The 27,703-nt window shown below is 39.2% G+C and overlaps 1 protein-coding gene across 11 annotated transcripts in view; it reads left to right on the plus strand.

Annotated features, from left to right (window-relative positions):
• Positions 1-27,703, plus strand: part of ADAMTSL3 (ADAMTS like 3) — a 402,196-nt gene that overhangs the window by 308,026 nt on the left and 66,467 nt on the right. For all 11 annotated transcript variants that reach the window (XM_007990199.3, XM_007990200.3, XM_037987797.2 and 8 more), the window contains one exon: positions 25,197-25,350. In XM_007990199.3, the coding sequence (XP_007988390.3) occupies positions 25,197-25,350 (154 nt within the window). The remainder of the gene's footprint in view (positions 1-25,196; positions 25,351-27,703) is intronic.

Genomic DNA, 27,703 nt, shown 5'->3' on the forward strand with positions numbered 1-27,703 from the left:
GTTAGGAACAAAAGGAAGCACCACACTTTTGTGAGGAGGATCTTGCATTGTGAATGCGTGATTCTCTTTGCTACACTTAGTGTGGCCCAAGGACTAGTCAAATTGACATCAGCAGGGAACTTTTAAGAAATGAGGAATCTCAAGTCCCACCCAGACCTAAGGAATCAGAGTCTGCATTTCAACAAGATCCCTGGGTGTTGTAATGATACACTTACAGTGTGAGAAGTGTTTCCTTACCTGCCTCTCATTCTTGTTTGGGTGGGTTAGCCCTTACATGTGTCCAAGGTAGGAATGGCTCGGGGTAGTGACTTCTTTGATCAAGTGCTGCCCTAGCCTAAAGGGAAGAGGCAAGAAAAGGGAAGAACAGCAAAGGAGCAGATGTCGAGGAGAAACCAGGCAGCTTGTTTCTGGATGCAGCGAGGGAGCACCTAGAACCACTGCCAAGCCCTAAAATACCCCACTTTGCTTCTGTCCGTGCTTCTCTCCTCTAAGAACAAACAGGCCTTCACAGTTCTATCCTGTCTTGTGGAACAAACGGTTGTCACTGGCATTTTAGAGTGGAGGCTAGTGGTGACATCACCACTTTCCTCCCTGTCCACTCTCTCAGTGAATAACTGAATTTACAGTTGCCAGTTGCGTATCACTAAAGTAACACCATTGCACATCTATATGGGCCCGCTTGTGTGTCTTTGCTCTTGTGGCTTTCATATCCTGGGTCCAACTGTAAGCTTCCCTCTTCTGTGAAGTTTTCCACTTCCTAAAATCACTCAGCATTTCCCACTTTTAAATCACAATGACCCTAATTTTTATTGTTTTTCAATGGTAGCTCTTTCCTGAGCATCCACATGGTCTTCCCTTCTGGTTTATATTGTCCTTGAGGCCAGTGGCCATGGGATTGCCAACAGATCCTCTGGTTGTCCAGAGCTCTGAGCAAGTAAATACTATTCCTCAACAGTATTTGCAAAGTCAGGGAAAATGCGAAGTGGTGTTGAAATAGTGATCTTTAGAAGAGCTCAGGTCTGCTAACACAGGAGAGGCAGATCATTCATTGGAGGGGTTTTTGTTGAGACAAAGAAGAGAAGGAAACTAAAGAGGAGGCTACCCATGCGAGCTGGTTTGGACTGGAGGATGTTTAGTTTCATAGGCAACCATTCATCAGGGCAAAGAGCAAGCTCTCCTGTGCTCCAAGAGGTCAGCCCAAACTCAAACAAGACACTCTCTGGCTTCCAGTCATGACCTCACATCCAGGAAGCCCCTATCTGGGAGGAAGAGCAAGCATACACACATGCACAAGAAAACAGAGGCAGCCTCAGCCTGTGGACATCAAAAGCCAATGTTGAGGCTTGAGTGCAATCAGGCACACAACCTGTTTCACAGAAGTTTGAGTTTCCTGTTGGATGGCGCTTTCTCCTCTTAGTTAAATTTTCCTCTCATCAGAGTTGCTTTTTTTTTGGCAGAGACTCTGACACCAAATTGCCACCCTTCTTAAAAGCTTCCTGCCAAACTAGTCCCTCTGCCATGGGATGGCTCACTTGGGGGCAGCCATCCATTTTGTGGTTCTGGATAAGGTCCTTCCACGTTGAACCTGGCCGCTAACCCTGGACACAGAAAGGCTGAGCAGCCACGCCAGAATTTCCATTCTTCATGGAGCCAGGCCTCTGGCCTGCAGCCAGAATCTTCCTCTTCCCTGACACTGGCTCTATTCATGGCATATTTGAGCTCTGTCCATTCATTGGCTTATGAGTTTGCCTTAGTTCCTTAGATCTGGACCAAGCCTTAGGCAGAAAGGAGCCTTCAGTTCTTACACTGCTTTTCAAGTTAGAAGCATTGACTCATATCAGGCAGTCTTCCCAAATGGTGAATTTCTGTGATCCACATACCCCTTGTAGCCTGTTTTGTGTCTCACCTCTTGGCTGAAATAGCCTTCCTTTATTTTCTGTACTTTGATGGAACATTTGATTATTTTGTTTATCTTCACCTTTTTCCTTCATCGCATTTCATGGTATTTTTATTTTTTCTACTTATCTGACTATGTCTTTTCTGTTGACTTCTCTTCTTCCAAATCTCAAAAAGCCCAATATTTGATCCATTGATTTCCATTGCTACACTTTTCCACTGTGGTTGATTCTGTGTCCTGAATTCTTTAACTTCAATGGGTGATTTTCAATCTCCAGAAAGTCTCTAACCTTCTAACCATATCTCCAGCTCCCCATCTAGTTTATATCCTCATCGTGGGGAAGCAAAGGGACAGCCTCTTCACCCTCTCCCAACCAGTTCCCCCCACTTCCTGTCTCTGTCGGTGTACCACTGTCTTCCAACACTTATGATCTTCTCTGAGTTCTTCACCTCATATATTGTTATTCATGTCTGCCAACTCTTCAACTCTTGAACTATTAATATATCTAATATGCTAAGTAAAAAGGAAAATATCCCTATAACTGAAAAATGTTATAAAGAACAACTCAAGATATGTCCAGGATACATGGATTTTAAAATATGGCATTCCCTGATTTTCCACAGAATTATTCATTACAACTCATGAAGGAAGTAGTGTGTTGAAGTCAGTTCTTACTGGCCAGTGAGAACCACTTATGATCTCATCCCAACTTGTACTCAGTCACATTGGGTTGATAGCTGGAAATCAGCCATGATAGGAGTATTTACACCACAGAAACTGGCAAAACAATCATGACTGTTTCCTCCAAGAACATGTTTTGAAACATTTACCAGCACACAAGTGCACAAAAGCTTATTTACACACACACACACACACACACACACAATCTTATGAATGAAACACTTTCAGCTTATCGATGGTGCTTAGGATGGAAGTGCCCTCGAGACGTTCCCATCTCTGAGAGCTCTTTGATACAAAGTCTAAGAAACTTGGTTGGGCTTCCTTAAGACATTTTTTATCTTCATCTTCATAATTGGTGTTTCTTGGGGCCAGGAAATATCAGACCTCTGGGTGAAGATCATTCTATGAATCATTATCCTACTGAGTTAATTTCATCTTGATCGAAGGTTGTTGATCCAAATGCATTAACTGTATGTTCAGATATTCTTTCTGTGAATAAAAGACTAGTTCAGCTCTTAAGGTTTATTATAAAACTCTTCTTTTACTCATTTTGATTATGTGGTATTATGAGGTTTTTATTATGAATCATTATGCAGATAACCATTCTTTTTAAATTTTTATTTTTAATTTTTGTGGGTATATAGTAAGTATATATTTTTATGGGGTATATGAGATACTTTGAAACAGTTATGAAATGTGTAAGAATCACATCATGGAGAATGGGGTATCCATCCCCTCAAGCATTTATCCTTTGTATAATAAACAATCCAAATTATATTAATTATTTTTAAAAATACAATTGAATTGTTTTTGGATATAGTCTCCCTGTTGTGCTAGCAAATACTAGGTCTTATTCATTCTTTCTAACTATTTTTTGTACTCATTAACTATCCACACATCCCTCCCCGACTACCCTTCTCAGCCTCTGATAACCATCCTTCTACTCTCTATCTCCATGAGTTCAATTGTTTTAATTTTTAGCTCCCACAAATAAGTAAGAACATGTGATGTTTGTCTTTCTGTGCCTGGCTTATTTAACTTGATAAATATAATGACCTTCAGTTCCATCCATGTTGTTGCAAATGATAGGATCTCATTCTTTTTTATGGCTGAATAGTACTCCATTGTGTATATGTACCACACTTTCTTTATCCATTAGTCTGCTGATGAACACTTAGGTTGTTTCCATATCTTGGCTATTGTGAATATGGCTGCGGTATACATGGGATTATAGATAGCTCTTTAGTATCTGATTTTCCTTTCTTTTTGGTATATACCTAGCAGTGAGATTGCTAGATCATATGGTAGCTCTATTTTTAGTTTTTTGAGGAACCTCCAAACTGTTCTCCCTAGTAGTTGTTTTAATTAACATTACCACCAACAGTGTACAAGGGTTCCCTTTTCTCCACATCCCCGCCAACATTTGTTATTGCCTGTCTTTTTGATGAGAACCATTTTAACTGGAGTGAGATGATATCTCGTTATAGTTCTGTTTCACATTTCTCTGGTGATCATTGATGTTGATCATCTTGTCATATGCCTGTTTGCCCTTTGTATATCTTCTTTGAGAAATGTCTATTCAGATCTTTTCCCATTTTTAAACTGGATTATTAGTTTTTTTTCCTATAGAGTTGTTTGAACCCCTTATATATTCGGGTTCTTAAACCTTTGTCAAATGGGTAATCTTCAAATATTTTCTCCCATTCTGTGGGTTGTGTCCACTTTGTTGATTGTTTTCTTTGCTGTGTAGAAGCCTTTTAACTTGATGTGATCCCATTTGTCCATTTTTACTTTGCCTGTGCTCGTGGGGTATTAATCAAGAAATATTTGCCCAGAGCAATGTCTGGAAAGTTTCCCCAACATTTTCTTACAGTAGTTTCACATAATTGAAGTCTTAGACTTAAGGCTTTAATCTATTTTGATTTGATTTTTGTATATAGTAAGAGATAGGAGTGTAGTTTCACTCTGCTGCATATGAATATCCAGTTTTCCCAGCATCATTTGTTGAAGAGATTGTCCTTTCCCCAATGTATGATCTTGGCACCATTGTCAAAAATGAGTTCACTGTAGATGTGTGGATTTATCTCTGGGATCTCTACTCTGTTCCATTGGTCTATTTGTCTGTTTTTATGCCAGTACCATGCTGTTTTGGTTCCTATTATCTCTAGTATAATTTGAAGTCAGATAATGTGATTTCTCCAGTTTTGTTCTTTTTGGTCAGGATAGCTTGGGCTATTCTGGGTCTTTTGTGGTTCCTTATAAATTTTAGGATTTTTTTATTTCTGTGAAGAATGTCATTGATATTTTGATAGGGATTGCATTGAATCTGTAGATCACTTTGGGTGGTATGGATATCTTTCCATTTTTTATAGTCCTCTTCAATTTCTGTCATCAATGTCTTATAGTTTTCATTATATAGATCTCTCACTTCTTTGGTTTGGTTAATTACTCGGTATTTAATTTTATTGGTAGCTATTGTAAATGGGACTGCTTTCTTGATTTCTTTTTTTTTTTTTTTGATTGTTCACTGTTGGCATATAGAAATGCTGCTGATATTTGTATGTTAATTTTGTATCCTGCAACTTCACTGAATATATCAGTTCTAATAGTTTTTTGGTGGAGTGTTTAGGTTTTACCAAATGTAAGATCATATCATCTGGGAACAAAGATAATTTGACTTCTTCATTTCCATTGTGGATTTATTCTTTCTTTCTTTCTTTCTCTTTCTCTTTCTTTCTTTCTTTCTTTCTTTCTTTCTTTCTTTCTTTCTTTCTTTCTTTCTTTCTTTCTCTCTCTCTCTCTCTCTCTCTCTCTCTCTTTCTTTCTTTCTTCCTTCCTTCCTTCCTTCCTTCTTTCCTTCCTTCCTTCCTTCCTTCCTTCCTTCCTTCCTTCCTTCCTTCCTTCCTTCCTTCCTTCCCTTCCTTCCCTTCCTTCCCTTCCTTCCCTTCCTTTCCTTTCTTTCTTCCTTTTCTTCCCCTTCCTTCCTTCCTTCCTTCCTTCCTTCCTTCCTTCCTTCCTTCCTTCCTTCCTTCCTTCCTTCCTTCCTTTCTTTCTTTCTTTCTTTCTTTCTTTCTTTCTTTCTTTCTTTCTTTCTTTCTTTCTTTCTTTCTTTTCTTCTTTCTTTCTCTCTCTCTCTCTCTCTCTTTCTCTTTCTTTTCTTTTCTTTTCTTTTCTTTTCTTTTCTTTTCTTTTCTTTCTGCCTGATTGCTCTAGCTAGGACTACTAGTACTATGTTGAATAACAGTGGCGAAAGTGAGCATGCTTGTCTTTTTCCATATATTACAGGAAAGGCCTTCAGTTTTTCCCCATTCATTATGATACTAGCTGTGGGTCTGTCATATATGGCTTTCATTGTGTTGAGGTATGTTTCTTCTCTACTCACTTTCTTAGGATTTTTCTCATGAAAGGATGTTGAATTTTATCACATGCTTGTTTGGCATTAATTAAAAATATCATATGGTTTTGTTCTTCATTCTGTTGATATGATGTATTACATTGATTGATTTGCATGTGTTAAGCCATCCTTGTATCCCTGGGATAAATCCCACTTAGTCATGATGAATGATGTTTTAATGTGTTGTTGAAATCACTTTGCTAATATTTTGTTGAGAATTTTTGCATCGGTGTTCATCAGGCCCTGTAGTTTTCTTTTTCTCTTTTTGATGTGTTTTTGTCTGGTTTTGGTGTCAGGTTAATACTGGCCTGACAGAATGAGTTTGGAAGTATTCTCTCCTCCGCTGTCTTTCAGAATAGTTTGAGTAGGATTGGTCTTAGATCTTTAAATGCTGGTAGAAACCATCAGTGAAGTCATTGGGTCTCATGCTTTTCTTTACTGGGAGACATTTTATTATGGCTTTGATCTTGTTAACTTGTTATTGATCTGTTCAGGTTTTGGAATTTTTCATGGTTCAATCTGGATAGGTTGTATGTGACTAGGAATTTAGCCATTTCTTCTAAATTTTCTAATTTATTGATATTTAATTGCTCATAGTAGCCACTAATGATCCTTTGAATTTATGCAGTATCAGTTCTAATGTCTTCTTTTCCATCTCTGATTTAATTTATTGGGGTCTTCTCTTCTTTTTCTTAGTCTGGCAAGAGGTTTGTCAATTTTATTTATCTGTTCAAAAAACCAACTTTTTGGTTCATTGATCATTTGCATTGTATTTCTTCTATTAATTTTGGGTTTGTTTTGCTCTTAATTTTGTAGCTAAGATGCATTGTTAGGTTGTTTACTTGAAGTTTTTCTTCTTTTTTGATGTAGGTATTTATAGCTATAAATGTCCCTCTTAGTGTTGCTTTCACTGTATCTCATAGGTTTTGGTACATCGTGCTTCCATTTTCATTTGTTTTAAGAAATTTTTAATTTCCTTCCTAATTTCTTTATTGACCCACTTGTCATTCAGGAGCATATTGTTTAATTTCTATGTATTTGTACATTTTCCAAAATTTCTCATTACTGATTTCTAATTTCATTCCATTGTGGTCAGAAAAGATGTTTGGTGTCATTTCAGTTTTTTTGAGTGTTTTAAGACTTCTGTAGGGCCAAACATACAGTCTATTTTTGAGAATGATCCATGTGCTGAAGAGAAGAATGTGTATTCTGCAGCCATTGAATGGAATTTCTGTAAGTATCTATTGGCCTATCATGTAGATTAAATTGGATGGTTCTTTGTTGGTTTTCTGTCTGGAAGATCTGTCCAGTGTTGAAAGTGGGATGTTGAAGTCTCAAGCTATTATTGTATTGAGGCCTATATCTCTATATGGTTTTAATAATATTTGCTTTATATATCTGAGTGCCCCAGTGTTTAGTGCATATGTGTTTACAATTGTTATATCCTGCCAGGTGTGGTGGCAAGCACCTATAATGCCAGCTACTTGGGAGCCTGAGGTGGAAGAATCACTTGAACCTGGAAGGTGGTGGTTGCAGTGAGCCGAGGTCATGCCACTGCACTCCAGCCTGGGCGACAGAGCAAGACTCCACCTCAAAAAAAGAAAAAAATATTGTTATGTCCCATTTCTGAATTGACCCCTCTATAAATTATATAATGACATTATTTGCCTCTTCTTACAGTTTTTGCCTTGAAATCTGTTTTGTCTGATATAAATATAGCACTATTACTGTTTTTGGGGTTCCATTGGCATGGAACATCTAGCTCCATCCCTTTATTTTCAGTCTCTTTGTGTCTTTACAGGTGAAATGTGCTTCTTGTAGGTAGGCGACAGATCAGTGGCTCTTGGTTTTTCATCCATTCAGCCTTTCTATGCCTTTTGTGTGGAAAGTTTAGTCCATTTACATTAAGTGTTACTGTTGATAAGTAGGGACTTACTCCTGCCATTTTGTTACTTGTTTTCTGTTTGTTTTTCAGTCTTCTCTTTCTTTTTTTCTTCCTTCCTGTTTTCCTTTTAGTGCAGGTGATTGTTTTCCGGTGGTATGAGTTAATTTCTTGCTTTTTATTTTTTGTGTATCCATTGTGTAGTTTTTGATTTGAGATTACCATGAGGCTTGCACATACTATCTTATATCCCATTATATTAAACTGATGACAACTTAACACATTGTGTAAACAAACACAAAAAGAAAACTAAAGAAAACTCTACACTTTTACTTTGTCCTCTCACTTGTTAACTTTTTGTTTCTCTTTATGTTTTATTGTACTATCCTGGCGTGAAAGTTGTTGCATTTATTATTTTTTGATTGGTTCATCATTTAGACTTTATATTTAAGATTAGTTTTGATACCACAATCACAGTGTTATAATATTCTGTGATTTTCTGTGTACTTACTATTACCAGTGAGTTTTGCACCTTCAAATGATTTCTTCTTGCTTATTAACATCCTTTTATTTCAGACTAAAGCGCTCCCTTTAGCATTTCTTATAGGACAGGTCTAGTGTTAATAAAATCCCTCAGCTTTTGTTCGTCTGGGAAGACCTTTATTTCTCCTCAATGCTTGAAGGATATTTTCACTAGATATACTATTCTAGGGTATAGGTTTCATTCCTTCAGCACTTTAAATATGTCATGCCACTCTCTCCTGGCCTGTAAGGTTTCCACTGAAAAGTCTGTTGCCAGACGTATTAGAATTGCATTGTATGTTATTCGTTTCTTTTCTCTTTTTGCTTTTAGGGTCTTTACCCTTGATGTTTGGGAGTTTGACTATTAAATTCCTTGAGGTAGTCTTCTTTGCATTAAGTATGCTTGGTGTTCTATAACCTTTTTGCACTTGAATGTTAATATCTTTCTCTAGGTTTGGGAAGTTCTCTGATATCCCTTTGAATAATTTTTCTACCCCTATCTCTTTCTCTACCTCCTCTTTAAGACTAATAACTCTTAGATTTGCCCCTTTGAGGTTATTTTCTAAATCTTGTAGGCATGCTTCATTATTTTTTATTGCTTTTTCTTTTGTCTCCTCTGACTATATTTTCAAATACCCTGTTTTCAGGCTCACCAATTCTTTCTTCTGGTTGATCAACTTTGCTGCCAAGAAACTCTAATACATTCTTCAGTATGTCAATTGCATTTTTCAACTCTAGAATTTCTGCTTGATTTTAAAAACTAATCTCTTTGTTAAATTTATTTGATAGAATTCTGGATTCCTTCTCTGTATTGTCTGGAATTTGTCTGAGTTTCCTCAAAACAGCTATTTTGAATTCTCTGTCACGTATCTCTGTCACTCCAGGATTGGTCCCTGGTGCCTGATGTAGTTCATTTGGTGAAGTCATGTTTTCCTGTAGATGTCCTTCAGTGTCTGGGCATTGAAGAATTATGTATTTATTGTAGTCTTCACAATCTGGGCTTTACAATCTGTGCCTGTCCTTCTTGGGAAGGCTTTCCAAATATTCAAAGGGACTTGGGCCCCAAGCCCAGTAACACTGTACTTCATACACACTCGTAGAGATATCACCTTGGTGATCTTGTATAAGATCTGGAAGCATTCTCTGGATTACCAGCAAGACTCTTATTCTCTTCCTTTACTTTCTCTCAAACAAACACCATCTCTCTGCCTCTGTCTCTGTCTCTGTCTCTCTCTCTCTCTGTCTCTCTATCTGTCTCTCTCTCTTTCTCTGCTGAGCCACCTGGAGCTGGAATTAGGGTGATGCAAGCACCCCTATGGCCACCACCACTGGAACTGCCCTGGGTCAGACCTGAAGCCAGAATAGCACTGGGTTTCACCCGAGACCCACTGCAATCACTATCTGGTTACTGCCTATGTTCACTCAAGGCCCTAGGGCTACAGTCAGCAAGAGTTGAAGCCATTGAGGCTTATGTCCTTCCCTTCAGGGAGGCAAATTCTTTCAGGCCCTGGGCATGTCCAGAGATGCTTTCTGGGAGCCAGGGATTTAAGTCACAAACCTTAAAAATCTACCTGGTATTCTATTCCCCTGTGGCTAAGCTGCCACTCAAACCATACAACAAAATCCTTCCCCCTCTTCCCTCCCCGTTCCTCAGGTAGAGGAGCTCTCCCCATGGCCATCACCACCAGCAGTCCACAAAGAGTTCTGCCAGGCTATCATTGCTGATCACTTAATGCCTAGGGGCTCTTCAGTCAGCTTGTGAATGCTGACGAACCTGGGACTCACCCTTCAGGGTAGCAGGCTCCCACCTCTGGCCCAGGGAAGGTGCAGAAATGCTGTCCAAAAGCCTAGGCCTGAACTCAGGGACCCCTGAAGCCCACTAGGTACTCTATCCACTGTGCTGAGCTGTTACGTGAAGCCAGCATGTCTCAAAGTTTCACCCAAGGCCCATGGCATACTACCTGGATATCACTTTTGGTTATTCAGAGTCCAAGGGCTCTTTAGTTAGCAGATAATTAATCCTGCCAGGACTTGGTCTTTCTCTTCAAAGCAGTGGGTTCCCTTCTGGCCCAGGGTGTGTCTAGAAATGTCACCCAGGAGCTAGGACGTGGCATGGGGGCTTCACGACTCTGCCCAGTGCCCTATCTGTGGCAGAGCTTGTATCCAAGATGCAAGATGAAGTACAAAGTCCTCTTGACTGGTGTCTCTCCTCTCCTCAAGCAGAAGGAAGGAGTTGCTTTCATTGCTACAAGCTGCGCTGCTTGGGGTTGAGGGAGGGGTAGTGCAAGTACTTCCCCAGCTGCCCCATCTGGTGTCTCACTAGGTCACACACTGCCCCAGTCCACTGGCTGTAACCCCAGAACACCATCAGGCTTGCCTAAGAATCTGAGTCCTTCCTAGACTGCCTTTTAAGTTCAGTTAGGACCCCATAGCACTTTAGCCCATGGCAGCGAGACTTGCTGAAACTCAGGCTCTGGCCACTGGAATAGGCACTTCCCCTCTGGCTAGGGCTGGTCCAAATGCTCCCTCTGTGGGTGTCAGCTGAGTTCAACACGGTTTCGCTTCCCACTGTGACAGGGCAGCACTGAATTCAATGCAAAGTCCCCCAGTTGCTGTGTTCTCCCTCCCTGAAGTGCGCAGATTCTCTTTCCCTACCATGCAGCCACTGCCAGGGAATAGGGAAGGGGTGGTGTTGGTGATTTAAGACCGTCTTTTCTGCCTTCTTCAGTGCCTTTTTCAGTGATATGAAGTTAAAAACAGGTACTGTGATGGCTCACTCAATTTTTAGTTCTCATGAAGGTGCTTTTTTGTTCACAAATAATTGTTAAAATTTAGTTTTCCCGTGATAGTGGGAGTGGGGGGATGATCAATGTAGCCTTCTATTCTGCCATCTTGCTCTGCCCTTCTTGATAAGCACTCTTCTACTGGAATAATAGTGTCTTTTTAGACTGAATCTGACAGTTTACTCATATTTTGACCCATCCAAAATATGCCCAGTGGATTCAAATTCATATAGTTCTATCTGTTCCGTGTGTTTTAAATTACACACACATACCACACAGGCACACACACACATGCATAACATGAATACGCTTTATTTTCCTGACCCAAAGTAACTGCCAGATGGGAAGAACCATTTCTGCACATTTGTATACCACTTGGTGCTTGGTAAATACTTTTTGGCCGAAGTATAGAGATTTATAAAAGCTTCTACTCTGAATAGGCCGATTTCCATAGCCTTACAAACTCATTTAATCAACATTTACTAAGCATTGCTAAGTTGATTACCCTAGGCACCGGGAATCAGGGACAACTAAGCATAGTTTTCAGTGAGCTCACAGTTTAATAAGGCAGTCAGAAGAAACGATGTTTACAGCCATGTAAAAAAAAGCCCAATAAAGGTGCTCTGTCTACAGAGCTATGTGAAAATTGAGGGGAAACATCTAAGTCTGCCTGGGTCCCTGGGAACTGTTGCATAAGATGCAGCTTTGGAGGTGCCTCTTAAAAGATGAGTGCAAACTGTGTGGAAATGAGACAGAGGGGTGTTTTAGGAGTGACAGGAGTGTATATAAAGGCACAGATTTGGGACAGTTTATCAGTCTTGTGTGGCTTGAGAATAGGATGCATTGAGGAAGTGCTGGTAGGGGAGATGGAAAGGAGAGATTACAGCTGGATTGTGAAGGCTTTGGGGTATTGGATTTATCCCTACAGCATTGAGAGCATGTTGGAAGGTGTTTGAATGGGAAAGTAAAATATAAGGTTTTAGACATATAATTCTGGCTGCAGTATGGATAAGGTATTAGAGGAAGAAGGAATTGAAGCTTGAAAAACCTTGTTAGATGGTGATTGGAATAAAATCAACGATAGAGAATGAAGAAGCAGTTGGGATAGAGAATAGTAAGTGGTTTTGAACAATATTTAGGAGATTTAACTGACATATTTAGCAATTGAATTGACAGGACATGAGCAAAAAAGGGGAGTGTTTTATATTTCTGTCCTGGGAAGCTAATGAAAGAGATGACATTAATTTTAAAATTAATTAGAAAGAAGAAGCATATTCAGAAAGTGACTTGAAAGGGAGAGAAAAATGGCTTATTTTAGACATACGTGTAGTTTGAGAGTCTATAAAGGTATCAGTAAAGAGTTATAGCTCAGAAGAGATCTGCATTAAAGTTATAATTGTGTGAATCATTAACACATATGTGGTAGTTGAAACCATGGAAGATGATGACCGTGATATCTAAAAGTATATTATTGACAGTAGTCCCTTTAAAAATTATTTGAAGGCTTCTAGTGAACCTAAGTCATGATAGTAGCATAGTTATTATTCCTAAATCCCTCATTAAAAAACAAAAAGCAGAGCAATTAGGAATGCAAAAGGAAAGAAAAAACAACAGAGGTAATTTTAACAAAAGTAATATAAGTAGGTGAGGCCAAACCACACAGTGCAGACACTGTTCAGAAATGGCAAAATTAGCAGCTGGGCAGCAATAAAAAAGAGAAGAGACAGGGCTAAGAGTTGTAGAACACAGATGTCAGCAATAAATAGCATGACAAGAAAATGATCCTACTCTGAGTAGAACCCTCAACAAATAGGTCTGAGACCCACCAGTCAGCCAAATTGAGGAAAGACTCCAGGTTCCAGAGTGTGATGGGATGCAAGAAAGATCATGCAGAACCACTAAAGGGCTTAAGAAGTGCCAAAGAAAAGTTGTCAGAATTATAATCCAAGTGGAGAGGTAAAGGAAAGGGATGTTCAGATCCTTGGGAGTTGGGGAGTCCAGAGATAAAAATCCCAGAATCGTGGCCAAATTGTTGCATATAATACTTCTTTTTAACACCAGAGAAGGAAGCTCTTAAAACAGTGAAGATAACTCTCCTTAAATATTCCCTCCTGCTTATACTTCCTTCCCTAAAAGTACAGAAAACAATCTAATTCATTTAATAGGAGCATCTGCAAACCCTCCAAAAAGATACAGTAAAATAAAAGTATCAATAGCAAAAAATTTGGCCTTTAAACAGATGAAAATGTACTCAGTGTTACAAAATGAGCTAAGAGAAACAAAAAGAAAACTGTAGAAACAAAACAGAAATAGAAAATTCAAGAAATGAGATGAATAAAAGGAGAATGTAAAATGATAGCTGATGGTTTAGAAAAGAATTTTTTAAACTAAGGGTAAATTTCTCAGAATGTAGACTAAACACTAGAAGAAACTCAAGAATGACTGGGCAGAGAAAATGTAATAAACAAAATCAAAGGAGGAAAATGAAAAGAATCAAAGAGAAATAAAGAAAGATTCAAGTGCAAATAATATTTATAAAAGACAAGGAAATAAAATTCAATGAATACAGAGTCCCAGGAAAAGAAAACCACCAAAAATCATAACAGAACAAAACTATAAATGACTCAAATTGCCATATTGAAAGGGCATTCTATATACCTGGGAAAACTCACCCAGAATGGTCAATATCAAGACATACTCGGCTGGGTGCAGTGGCTCACGCCTGTAATCCCAGCACTTTGGGAGGCCAAGGTGGGTGAATCACTTGAGACCAGGAGTTCAAGACCAGCCTGGCCAACACGGTGAAACCTTGTCTGTACTAAAAAATACAAAAATTAGCCAGGTGTAGTGGCACACTCCTGTAATCTCAGCTACTCGGGAGATTGAGGCAGGAGAATCGCTTGAACCCAGTAGGCAGAGTTTGCAATGAGCTGAGATTGTGCTAACAGAGCAAGAATCCATCTCAAAAAAAGGACATATTCTACTAAAAGATAAAAATATATTTGTGCATCTATGCAAAAGAATCAAGTCACTTATTAGGGAAAGAAAATCAAACTGAAGCTAGACTTTTCAACAATACCACTTCATACTAGAAAACAGTGGAGCAAATATTTAAGATACTGAAGGAAAGAAAGTATGAGCCAAAGATTTTATATCCTGCCAAACTGACTTTCAGATTTAAAAGCCACAGACAAATGGTTCTGAAGATGCAAGAACTCAATGTATATTGTTCCCATGAGCGATTCCTGAGGAATCTACCAGATGTCTATAGAAGAAACCATGAGAAGCTTTGGCATAAAGTTGCTGCTTTGTGAATGATAATTAGTGGCACTGATAATGACCTCTCCTCTCTCTGTGAGTTGTGGACATTCTCTGATGGCGTGCTTACTTTAACTTAGCAGACACACAGTCACAGAAGACTTTCCTCCAGAAAAAAAGGGTTTACAAACCATCCTTCTATTAAGGATGGGGAGAAAAAGTCAAATATGTATCATTAGAAATGTCTTATGAGTAGCAATTGGCAGTTATTTAACCACTTTTATATGAACAAAAGTAACTCACATAGTAGTTTAATAAAAAGCTGACATTCATTTTTATTATGGGAGAAACTCCTAGGTGATGTTTTGACTAGTTAAAAGAGTGATAGTATGGTAATGGTAATTTAGAAATATTTATTCAAAAGCTTATGAAAACATTTTGTCTATACTGAAAAATAATAATAATCAGGGCTTTCTGTTAAAAGATGTCATTGAAAGCATTTTTAAAAATTCCATTTTCCTCCTTTGAAACCCAACGAAAAACCCACTAAAAGAAAGAGAAGGAACACTGTGTCTTCATTGAACAATGAAATGGCCACAATCCCAAACTATAAATTATGAAACACACCTGGCAAAGACCATAAAATCTGGACCAGAATGAGAGGGAAGGCTGAGAGCTGACAAACATTTCCTCAGGCACCGAGCAGGATATAGATTTCCCTAGGAGTTAATGTGGCAGTCCTGAAAGGCCTTTTCTAGTTCTTTGATGACAGACTAGATCCTGGACCACAAAGTACCTCAGAAAAAAAACTGAGGATGTCCCTTGCAGAACTGTGATGGGAGACAGAGCTGAGGGAGAAAGCATATTTTTATGACTCCTTGCCAAGGAAGGCTGCCAGAGATGAAGTGGTGTGAAGGAAGGGGTGGGGGGCAGCAGTTGCTGGATTATTACACAGTAAGCCAGTTATTTAAGAGGCTCTTTTATTTGTCTCATCAACTATTCAAATTCCAAAATCTGAAGGGAGATGTGGGTAGAGGAAGTGAGAGTTTTGGTGACAGAATGTTGAAGACAACAAATGGATGTAAAGTTCCCTAGCTCGTTTCTCCCACCCATGTGACTCACAAACAGCCAGCTGTATTCAAAGCACCAGCATAAAATCTATGCACTAAAACTAGGGGGAAAAATTGAAAGGGAGGGAGGAAGTCATGGGATGGGGAATGGAGCATAAAGCAAGAATCACATGGATAACATAACAAAGATTTTCCCCAGAGAAAAGTTCAGACAGATAGGTTCTGTACTTCCAAGGAAGTTACAGTCTTGAAGTCTGGGGAAAAAGTGGCTTTAAAGTGAGGTTTGAGTTCAAAAAAAGAGACTATAAGACAACAGAAGGAGATGGAAAGACAACTGGAACAATCAAGAAAAAAGAGAAAAATTTTTTAAATGGCAGATACAAAAATAGCAAACACAAAACTTACAAGCAACAACTGATGAAAATAAAGGAAATGACTGGAAATAAAGAGAGATGGGATACAGACTGGAATAAGTCATATAAAATTATATGGAAAAGAACAAGGATATAAAATTGGTTTTTAGTGGCCATAATGGATATGGAAGACAGACAAAGGAGATCAAACATAAGCATAATTGGTATTTGTTGAGAAGAACAAAACACATGGAACAGAAAAGTATTCAGAGACAAAATAAGGGGAAGTAATTCCCTTTAATAAAAGCTTTTATCTGCAAGTCATAATAGCACAGCATATACCACTAACCCTGTGTAAGATGCTGAACTTCATAAAGCAAAACCCCCTTTGAACAGAAAGTCAACCAAATAAACTAAAAATTCTCATCTTCATAGGAGCATTCAATGCAAGAGGACAATGGAGCAGGATCTACACAATTCTAAGGAAAAGCAAGCATGACTCAAGGATTTCCTCTTCATCCTGTGTTCTTCATGTAGAGAGACAACAGAGAGGCAGTCAGAGAATACTGTCTGATAAGCCCTTGAAAAAGCTGTAGGGCCAAGATGAGATACAGAGATGACTCAAAACAGAGAATCCAGGAATGCATAGATCCTGGTAAAAAAGGTGGGAGATGAGTAATGAATTCATTTGTGTAGGATTAAGACTAATCAACTAACAATTGTATTCTAGAACATAACATAAATATCAGAAATCTTGACATTAAATAATAAAATGAAAACTAACTAAAATTTGGAGAGATGAGCTAGATGATATAGTTTGGCTGTGTCCCCACCCAAATCTCATCTTGAATTGTAGCTCCCATAATTCACATGGGTTGTGGGAGGGACCCAGTTGGAGATAATTGAATCATGGGGGCAGTTTCCCTCATACTGTTCTTATGGTGGTAAATAAGTGTCATGAGATCTGATGATTTTATAAGGGGTTTCCCTTTTCACTTGGCTCTCATTCTGTCTTGCTTGCTGCCATGTAAGATGCCCCTTTGCCCTTCCTTCATCTTCTGCCATGATTGTGAGACTTCCCCAGCTACATGGAACTGTGAGTCTATTAAACCTCTTTCCTTTATAACTTACCCAGTCTTGGGTATGTCTTTATTAACAACATGAGATTGGACTAATACAGTAGAGGAAATGTAAATGTGCTTATTTCCTCATCCTTCTTAGTAGCAAGTCAATAAATACTCTCCTAAGTCAAAATGTCATTAAAAATAACTATCCAAATCTCTTATTGGTTTATTTAATCTTCTTTATTAACTTTGGAGTGTTCTTTTGGGAATTAATCATGGTTTAAAAAATATCAAACGTTCAACAACTCTAATTTTACTTTAATTTCTTTTTTTCTAATATACCTCATAAAATTGCATTACATTTTTAATTTGAAATTGCATGTATACACACTGATTATCACTATTCATGTTACTTTATATATGGCAGTTTGGGTGATTTTTTTAAAACTTTCCTTTTTATACGTTTGTATTTCTTGGATACTTTGTAATGAGTATTTAAAAATCAAAATCAGCCATGGCTGGCAAGATGGCCAAATAGGAACAGCTCTGGTCTGTAGCTCCCAGTGAGATCAACACAGAAGGTGGGTGATTTCTGTATGTCCAACAGAGGTACCAGCTCATCTCACTGGGACTGGTTATACAGTGGGTGCAGCCCATGGAGGGCCAGCTGAAGCAGCATGGGCCATCTCCTCATCCAGGAAGTACAAGAGGTCAGGGAACTCCCTTCTCTAGTCAAGGGAAGCCATGAGGGACTGTGCCGTGAGGAATGGTGCACTCTGGCCGAGGTGCTACACTTTTCCCATGGTCTTCACAACCTGCAAACCAGGAGAGTCCCTCGGGTGCCTACACCACCAGGGCCCATGGGTTTCAAGCACAAAACTGGACAGCCATTTGGGCAGACACCAAGATAGCTGCAGGAGGTTTTTTTCATACCCCAGTGGTGCCTGGAACACCAGCGAGACAGAACCATTCACTCCCCTGGAAAGGGGGCTGAAGCCAGGAACCCAAGTGGTCTAGCTCAGCAGATGCCACCCCCATGGAGCCCAGCAAGCTAAGATCCACTGGCTTGAAATTCTCACTGCCAGCACAACAGTGTGAAGTTGACCTGGGATGCTCCAGCTTGATGGGGGGAGGGGTATCCACCATTATTGAGGCTTGAGTAGGTGGCTTTCCCCTCACAGTGTCAACAAAGCCTCTGGGAAGTTCAAACTGGGCAGAGCCCACTGCAGCTTGGCAAAGCCACTGTAGTCAGACTGCTTCTCTAGATTCCTCCTTTCTGGGCAGGACATCTCTGAAAGAAAGACAGCAGCCCCAGTCAGGGGCTTATAGATAAAACTCTCATCTCCCTGGGACAGAGCACCTGGGGGAAGGGGCAGCTGTGGGTGCAGCTTCAGCAGACTTAAATGTTCCTGCCTGCTGGCTCTGAAGAGAGCAGCAGATCTCCCAGCACAGCGCTTGAGCTCTACTAAGGAATAGACTACCTCCTCAAGTGGGTCCCTGACCCCTGTGCCTCCTGATGGGGAGACACCTCCCAGTAGGGGCAAACAGACACCTCATATAGGACAGTTCTGGCTGGCATCTGGCAGGTGCCCCTCTGGGACGAAGCTTCCAGAGAAAGGAACAGGCAGCAATCTTTGCTGTTTTGCAGCATCTGCTGGTGATACTCTGGAAAATCAGGCCTGGAGTAGACCTCCAGCAAACTCCAGCAGACCTGCAGCAGAGGGGCCTGACTATTAGAAGGAAAATTGACAAACAGAAAAGAATAACACCAACATCAACAAAAAGTATGTCCACACAGAAACCCCAGAAACCCCACCTGAAGGTCATCAAAAGACCATCAAAGACTAGAGGTAGATAAATCCACGAAGACATGGAAAAACCAGCGCAAAAAGGCTGAAAATGCCAAAAACCAGAATGTGTTTTCTCCTGCAAAGGATCACAACTCCTTGCCAGCAAGGGAACAAAACTGGACAAAGAATGAATTTGACGAATTAACAGAAGTAGGCTTCAGAAGGTGGGTAATAACAAACTCCTCCGAGTTAAAGGAGCATGTTCTAACCCAATGCAAGGAAGCTAAGGACCTTGAAAAAAGGTTAGAGGAATTGCTAACTAGAATGATCAGTTTAGAGAAGAACGTAAATGACCTAATGGAGCTGAAAAACACAGCACGAGAACTTCATGAAGCATACGCAAGTATCAATAGCCAAATTGATCAAGCAGAACAAGGATATCAGAGATTGAAGATGAACATAATGAAATAAGTGTGAAGTCAAGATTAGAGAAAAAAGAATGAAAAGGAACAAACAAAGCCTCCAAGAAATATGGGACAATGTGAAAAGACCAAACCTATGTTTGTTTGGTGTACCTGAAAGTGATGGGGAGAATGGAACCAAGTTGAAAAACACTCTTCAGGATATTATAAAGGAGAACTTCTCCAACCTAGCAAGAAAGGCCAACATTCAAATTCAGGAAATACAGAGAATACCACAAAGATACTCCTCGAGAAGAACAACCCCAAGACACACAATCTTCAGATTCACCATAGTTGAAATGAAGGAAAAAATGTTAAGGGCAGCCAGAGAGAAAGGTTGGGTTACCCACAAAGGGAATCCCATCAGACTAACAGTGGATCTCTCTGCAGAAACCCTACAAGCCAGAAGAGACTGGGGCCAATATTCAACATTCTTAAAGAAAAGAATTTTCAACCCAGAATTTCATATCCAGCCAACCTAAGTTTCATAAGTGAAGGAGAAATAAAATCCTTTACAGACAAGCAAATGCTGAGAGATTTTGTCACCAGCAGGCCTGCCTTATAAGAGCTCCTGAAGGAAGCACTAAACATGGAAAGGAAAAACCAGTACCAGCTACTGCAAAAACATACCAAATTGTAAAGACCATTGACACTATGAAGAAACTGCATCAACTAACAGGCAAAATAACCAGCTAACATCATAATGACAGGATCAAATTCACACATAACAATATTAACCTTAAATGTAAATGGGCTAAATGCCCCAATTAAAAGGCACAGACTGGCAAATTGGATCAAGAGTTAAGACCCATAGGTGTGCTATATTCAGGAGACCCATCTCACATGCAAAGACACACATAGGCTCAAAATAAAGGAATGGAGGAATATTTACCAAACAAATAGAAAGCAAAAAAAAGCAGGGGTTGCAATCCTAGTCTGATAAAACAGACTTTAAACCAACAAAGATCAAAAAAGACAAAGAAGATCATTACATAATGATAAAGAGATCAATGCAACAAGAAGAGCTAACTGTCCTAAATATATATGCACTCAGTACAGGAGCACCCAGATTCATAAAGCAAGTTCTTAGAGACCTACAAAGAGACTTGGACTCCCACACAATAGCAGTGGGAGACTTTAACACCCTACTGTAAACATTAGACAGATCAACAAGACAGAAAATTAACAAGGATATTCAGGATTTGAACTGAGCTCTGGACTAAGTAGACCTAATAGACATCTACAGAACTCTCTACCCTAAATCAACAGAACACACATTCTTCTCAGCACCACATCACACTTATTCTGAAACTGACCACATAATTGGAAGTAAAACACTCTTCTGCAAATACAAAAGAACGGAAATTATGACAAATAGTCTCTCAGACCACAGTGCAATCAAATTAGAACTCATGATTAAGACACACTCTCAAAACTGCACAACTACACGGAAACTGAAGAACCTGCTCCTGAATGACTACTGGGTAAATAACAAAATTAGGGCAGAAATAAATAAGTTATTTGAAACTAATAAGAACAAAGACACAATGTACCAGAATCTCTGGGATGCAGCTAAAGCAGTGTTTAGAGGGAAATTTATGGCACTAAATGCCTATAGGAGAAAGCAGAAAAGATCTAAAATCAACACCCTAACATGACAATTAAAAGAACTAGAGAAGCAAGAGCAAACAAATTCAAAAGCTAGCAGAAGACAAGAAATAATTAAGGTCAGAGCAGAACTTAGAGAGATAGAGACATGAAAAACTCTTCAAAAAATCAATGAATCCTGGAGCTAGTTTTTTGAAAAGATTTGCAAATCTAGCCAGACCAATGAAGAAGAAAAGAGAACAATCAAATAGACACAATAAAAAATGATAAAGGGGATATCACCATTGATCCCACAGAAATACAAAACTATCATCAGAGAATACTATAAACACCTCTATGCAAATAAGCTAGAAAATTCAGAAGAAATGGATAAATTCCTGGACACATACACCCTCCCAAGACAACCAGGAAGAAGTCAGATTCCTGAATAGACCAATAACAAGTTCTGAAATTGAGACAGTAATTAATAGCCTACAAACTACAAAAAGCCCAGGACCAGACAGATTCATAGCCAAATTCCACCAGAGGTACAAAGAGGAGCTGGTACCATTCCTTCTGAAACTATTCCAAACAATAGAAAAAGAGGGACTCCTCCCTAACTCATTTTATGAGGCCAGCATCATCCTGATACCAAAACCTGGCAGAAACACAACAACAAAGAAAGAAAATTTCAGGCCAGTATCCCTGACAAACATTGATGTGAGAATCTCCAATAAAATACTGGCAAATTGAATCCAGCAGCACATCAAAAAGATTATCCACCATGATCAAGTCAGCTTCATCCCTGGGATGCAAGGTTGGTTCAACATAAGCAAATCAATAAACATAATTCCTTGCATAAACAGAGCCAATGACAAAAACCACATGATTATCTCAATAGATGCAGAAAAGGCCTTTGATAAAATTCAACACCCCTTCATGCTAAAAACTCTCAATAAACTAGGTATTGATGAAATGTATCTCAAAATAATAAGAGCTATTTATGACAAACCCACAGCCAGTATCATACTGAATGGGCAAAAGCATTCCCTTTAAAACCAGCACAAGATAAGAATACCCTCTCTCACCAGTCCTATTCAACACAGTATTGGAAATTCTGACCAGGACAACCAGGCAAGAGAAAGTAATAAAGTGTATTCAAATAGGAAGAGAGGAAGTCAAATTGTCTCTGTTTGCAGGTGACAGGATTGTATATTTAGAAAACCCCATCATCTCAGCCCAAAATCTCCTTACACTGATAAGCCACTTCAGCAAAGTCTCAGGATACAAAATCAATGTGCAAAAATCACAAGCATTTCTATACACCAATAATAGGCAAACAGAGAGCCACATCATGAGTGAACTCACATTCACAATTGCTACAAAGAGAGTAAAGTACCTAGGAATACAACTTACAAGGATGTGAAGGACCACTTCAAGGAGAACTACAAACCACTGCTCAAGGAAATAAGAGAGGACACAAACAAATGGAAAAACATTCTATGCTCATGGATAGGAAGAATCAATATAGTGAAAATGGCCATACTGCCCAAAGTAATTTATAAATTCAATGTTATCTCCATCAAACTACCTTTGGCTTTCTTCACAGAATTAGAGAAAACTACTTTAAAGTTCATGTGGAACCAAAAAAGAGACTATGTAGCCAAGACAATCCTAAGCAGAAAGAACAAAGCTGGAGGCATCATGCTACCTGACTTCAAACTATACTGCAAGGCTACAGTAACCAAAACAGCATGGTACTGGTACCAAAACAGAGAGAGAGACCAACGGAACAGAACAGAGATCAGAATCAGAAATCATGCCACACATCTACAACCACCTTTGACAAACATGACAGAAACAAGCAATGGGGAAAAATTCCCTATTTAATAAATGGTATTGGGAAAACTGGCTATCCATATGCAGAAAACTGAAACTGGACCCCTTCCTTATACCTTATACAAAAATTAACTTAAAATGTATTAAAGACTTAAACATAAGACCTAAAACCATAAAAGCCCTATAAGAAAAACTAGGCAGGGCCATTCAGGATGTATGCATGGGCAAAGACTTCATGACTAAAATACCAAAAGCAATGGCAACAAAAGCCAAAATTGACAAATGGGATCTAATTAAACTAAAGAGCTTCTGCACAGCAAAAGAAACTATCATCAGACTAACAGGCAACCTACAGAATGGGAGAAAATGTTTGTAACCTATCCATCTGACAAAGGGCTAATATCCAGAATTTACAAGGAATTTAAACAAATTTACGAGAAAAAAAAACAAAAACAAAAAACAACCCCATCAAAAAGTGGGCAAAGGATATGAACAGATAGTTCTCAAAAGGAGACATTTATGCAGCCAACAAACATATGAAAAAAAGCTCACCATCACTGGTCATTAGAGAAAAGCAAATCAAAACCACAATGAGATACCATCTCATGCCAGTTAGAATGGCGATCATTAAAAAACCAGGAAACAACAGATGCTGGAGAGGATATGGAGAAATAGGAATGCTTTTACACTGTTGGTGGGAGTGTAAATTAGTTCAACCATTGTGGAAGACAGTGTGGCAATTCCTCAAGGATCTAGAACCAGAAACACCATTTGACCCAGCAATGCCATTACTGAGTATATACCCAAAGGATTAGAAATCATTCCACTATAATGACACATGCACACATATGTTTATTGCAGCACTGTTCACAATAGCAAAGACTTGGAACCAACCCAAATGCCCATCAATAATAGACTGGATAAAGAAAATGTGGAATACCATGGAATACTAGGCAGCCATAAAAAAGGATGAGTTCATGTCCTTTGCAGGGACATGGATGAAACTGGGAGACCATCATTGTCGGCAAACTAGCACAGGAACAGAAAACCAAAAACCACTCGTTCTCACTCATAAGTGGGAGTTGAACAATGAGAACACATGGACACAGGAAGGGGAACATCACACACTGGGTCCTGTCAGGGAGTGGGGGGCTAGGGAAGGGATAGCATTAGAAGAAATACCTAATGTAGATGACGGGTTGATGGGTGCAGCAAACCACCATGGCACATGTGTACCTATATAACAAACCTGCACGTTCTACACATGTATCCCAGAACTTAAAGTATAATAATTTTAAAAAGGCCAGGCGCGGTGTCTCACATCTGTAATCCCAGCACTTTGGGAGGCCGAGGTGGGTGGATCACGAGGTCAGGAGTTTGAGACCAGCCTGGCCAAGATGATGAAACCCCGTCTCTACTAAAAATACAAAAAGTAGCCAGGTGCAGTGGCGAGCGCCTATAATCCCAACTACTTGGGAGGCTGAGGCAGGAGAATCACTTGAGTCCGGGAGGCAGAGGTTGCAGTGAGCTGAGATCGTGCCACTGCACTCTAGCCTGGGTGACAGAGCAAGAATCCATCTCAAAAAACAAGCAAACAAACAATGGACATGCCCATAGGCAGATGAATGGATAAAGAAAATATGGTACTGTATATACATACAATGAAATATTTTACAGCCTTAAAAAAGTAGGAAAGCCTGCCATTTGTTGCAAGATGGATGAACCTAGAGGACATTATGCTAAGTGAAATAAGCCAGTTAGGGAAAAAGAAATGTTGCATGATTCTATTACATAAGGTATCTAAAATTGTCAAACTCATAGAAGCAGAGAATACAATAGTGGTTTTCCCAGACTGGGGGAATGGGGAAAATGGGGAGTTGTTAAATGGCTATAAAGTTTCAATTATAGCTGAATAAGTTCTAGAGATCTGCGGTAAAACATAGTTAACAATAGGTAGTGTGAAATTCAAAATACATTAAGAAGGTAAATCTTATGTGAAGTGTTCTAATCATAAATAAAACAAAACAGGCAACAAAAAACAAAAGGGAACTTCGGTAAGTGTTAGATATGTCTGTTCCTCCGATTGTGGTAATGGCATCATGGTGTTTGCATTAAGCCCAAACCCATCACATTGTACACATTAGACATGTTCTTTATATATCAATAACACCTCAATAAAACCATTAAAAGGGTCAAATTTTAAAAATGAAAATAAAAAATAAAATAAAAATCATGTATGAATGAATGGCTAAAAAATAAATTAGATATTAATTGCAATGCCAAAAAAAATCCCACAATAATAAATTACTGGAAATTACTTACTACCTCCAAAAGAAAGAGTGAGATGGAGGGAGGGGGAGGGCAGTAGAGAGGACATGACTGAAGGAAAAAGAGAAAGAAAGAAAGAAAGGAAGAGAAGGGAGGGTAGGGAAGGGGAAGAGAGGAGGAAGAAACTCTCCATGACATAAAAGATGTTCAAGCCTAGGAAATGGCTTTATTCTTGGCACATCCATACTGAAAATTTCCTCTTGTTTCACCCTTGGAGACTTTGCTGTTGTTGGCTGGGTCTGCCTGCTCACGCTCCATTTGACTCTGTTGCACAACTCTCATTTCAGTGTTCTGTCAGTTGTGGTGTTGGAATCCAGAGAAGAAAGCAGGTGTGTCAAAGGCTGACAGCCAAAGGCCGGCTCGTCCCCCTCAGTGAGATGATGTGCAGGGATCTACCAGGGCTCCCTCTTGTAAGATCTTGCCAGATGCCTGAGTGCAGTAGTAAGTATGCGGCGTCCGCACTTCACCAAGATATGCTGATTCTGTTCATTTTGTCCCGATATCTTTATTTTCCATATGTCAACAGATTTCTAATCTGTGGGTAAGGCAACTCAGGCTGAACTCAGTGGTGTTTTCGGCAGTGATCAGTAGAACGTGGAAGACCAAGATACAGTTCTAAGAAAAGTCTGTTTTAAGAAATGTCTCCCCACTTAACAAATGCATTTTTTTAGGCTTCCTCACTTGGATTTATGTCCTCCACTTTACCATAATTCCTTCTGCTTAGAGTTCAGGAGTGTTCCTTGCAGAAGTTAAGCCGAAATACCTCCTGGTTCACTTTGCTAGGAATGCATTTGGACTTAATTAAAAGTAGAAGAGCTGTAGCTCTTTTTTTAAGCATTCAACTATTTTTTCTTGTGTATAATCTAAAATTGGCAAGGATAAAACATGAAATAACTTTGATTTAAAAATGGCAGTTTGTACACCTCAATCAATTATGAATAATAAGCTTACTATAAAGAGTTCATATTGTGGCTTCATTATAGTCAAAGCTAATATGCATGTAGCATTCATCGGTATTTTCAGTGTACATAATAGAATGTATGTTTACACATAAATATGTATGTTTCATATAAGAGTTATGTGGGCCGGATGCAGTGGCTCATGCCTGTAATCCCAGCACTTTGAGAGGCCGAGGTGAGTGGATCATGAGGTCAGGAGATCAGGACCATCGATCATAGTGAAACCCTGTCTCTACTAAAAATACAAAAAATTAGCTGGGCATTGTGGCACACGCCTGTAGTATCGGCTACTTGGGAGGCTGAGGCAGGAGAATTGCTTGAACCCAGGAGGTGGAGGTTGCAGTGAGCTGAGATCACGCCAGTGCACTCCAGCTTAGGCAACAGAGTTTGAGACTCTGTCTAAAAAAAAAAAAAAGAAAAGAAAAGAAAAGAAAAAAGAAAGAAAAAAGAGTTATGTGTTAAAATATGTAAGTGGAGGCCTGCCATGACAGCAATTGAAAAGCAGGCAGCAGAGTGGTGGTGAGGAAGTTGGTAAGGGAGGTAGGGAACAGGCAGAGTGGAAATAACAGCTTTGGAGTTCATTTACCACTTTTTCACTATCTTTAATTACTTACCTGTAAAATAACATTCATTATCTCAGTTACCCTCCTGAACTTTTGGTAAGGAAAAAAAATTAAAAATGAACTATTCTTATTTTAATGCTCCTTAGGAGAGGAAAACATATATATAGGTTCAATTTATTGAACAAATTGAACTTCAGAAACTTCAATTTACCAACAACTTTCCTGGAGAAACTCACAAAACAAAATAAGAAAAATAATTAAGTTTTTTTTTTTTTTTTTTTTTTTTTTTTAATGTAGTGACATTTACTGAGCAATTGCTATGTGGAGTTCTTTGCATGCATTATCTCATTTAGTCCCCTGAACAACATTGTGAAGCAGATACTATCTCCATGTGAAGATGAGAAACCCAAGACATAGAAAAGGCATGAGGCTTGCCCAAGGCTCCCTGGCTGCCAACTGAACTGCTTGACCACAAGTCTGTCTGATTCTTTTACCCATGTTTTTAGCTGCCTCTCTATGCTGATTCATGGACAACATTAACATTTTTTTTTCCTGAGGAACACATTTCCAAAATCTTAAGAGTCCAAAAACTTGAAATTCCAAGTTGTAAAGTCTCCTGGAATTCAGGAGTGTCTGTAGCATATGGCACACTATCATGCTTTGTTCAAGCTGCCTCTCTTATCTGATTTTTATTAGTTGCGGATGGTTGCATAGCAGTGTGGCTAGACTGTAAAAACTGCCTTACAGGAGAGTGAAATTAAAGTGATACTGGCAGCTTCCTCTGAAATAGTAACAGAATAACATGTGGGAATACATCGTGGTGATTAGGGCATCCAATGTGGTACAAGATGAAATTATAAATTATTATGGCATGCATTGAGGAGCAGAGAAAATTACAAGTTTTAGGGAGAAAGAAAAAACACAAGAAAAAAAGATAGTAATATTTCTTCTTTACTCCACCCCACTCCTGCCTGCCAAACATGTAGGTCATGAAGGTAGACAAGAGACAGGAATGCATGCTCCCAGCACAGCCAATGCACCCTGAGCTGGGCTCCCACTTCAGCTATAGCCTGGCCTCACTCCATAATCTTTGATCAGTAGCCCTTGCTTGCTGAAATTTATGTTCTACTTCTACACTTTCACATAGCATCCTCTTCTTTTCACCATCATATGACAGAGCAAGAGATAAGGTTGGCTTTCTCTTATCCTCTCTACCCATCTGTCTCTGCACCATTTCCCTGCTGTCATCAGACACTTAGCATGTAGATTGCC

The sequence above is a fragment of the Chlorocebus sabaeus genome, chromosome 29 (genome assembly GCF_047675955.1).
Source record: "Chlorocebus sabaeus isolate Y175 chromosome 29, mChlSab1.0.hap1, whole genome shotgun sequence".
NCBI classification, from domain to species: Eukaryota; Metazoa; Chordata; class Mammalia; order Primates; family Cercopithecidae; genus Chlorocebus; species Chlorocebus sabaeus.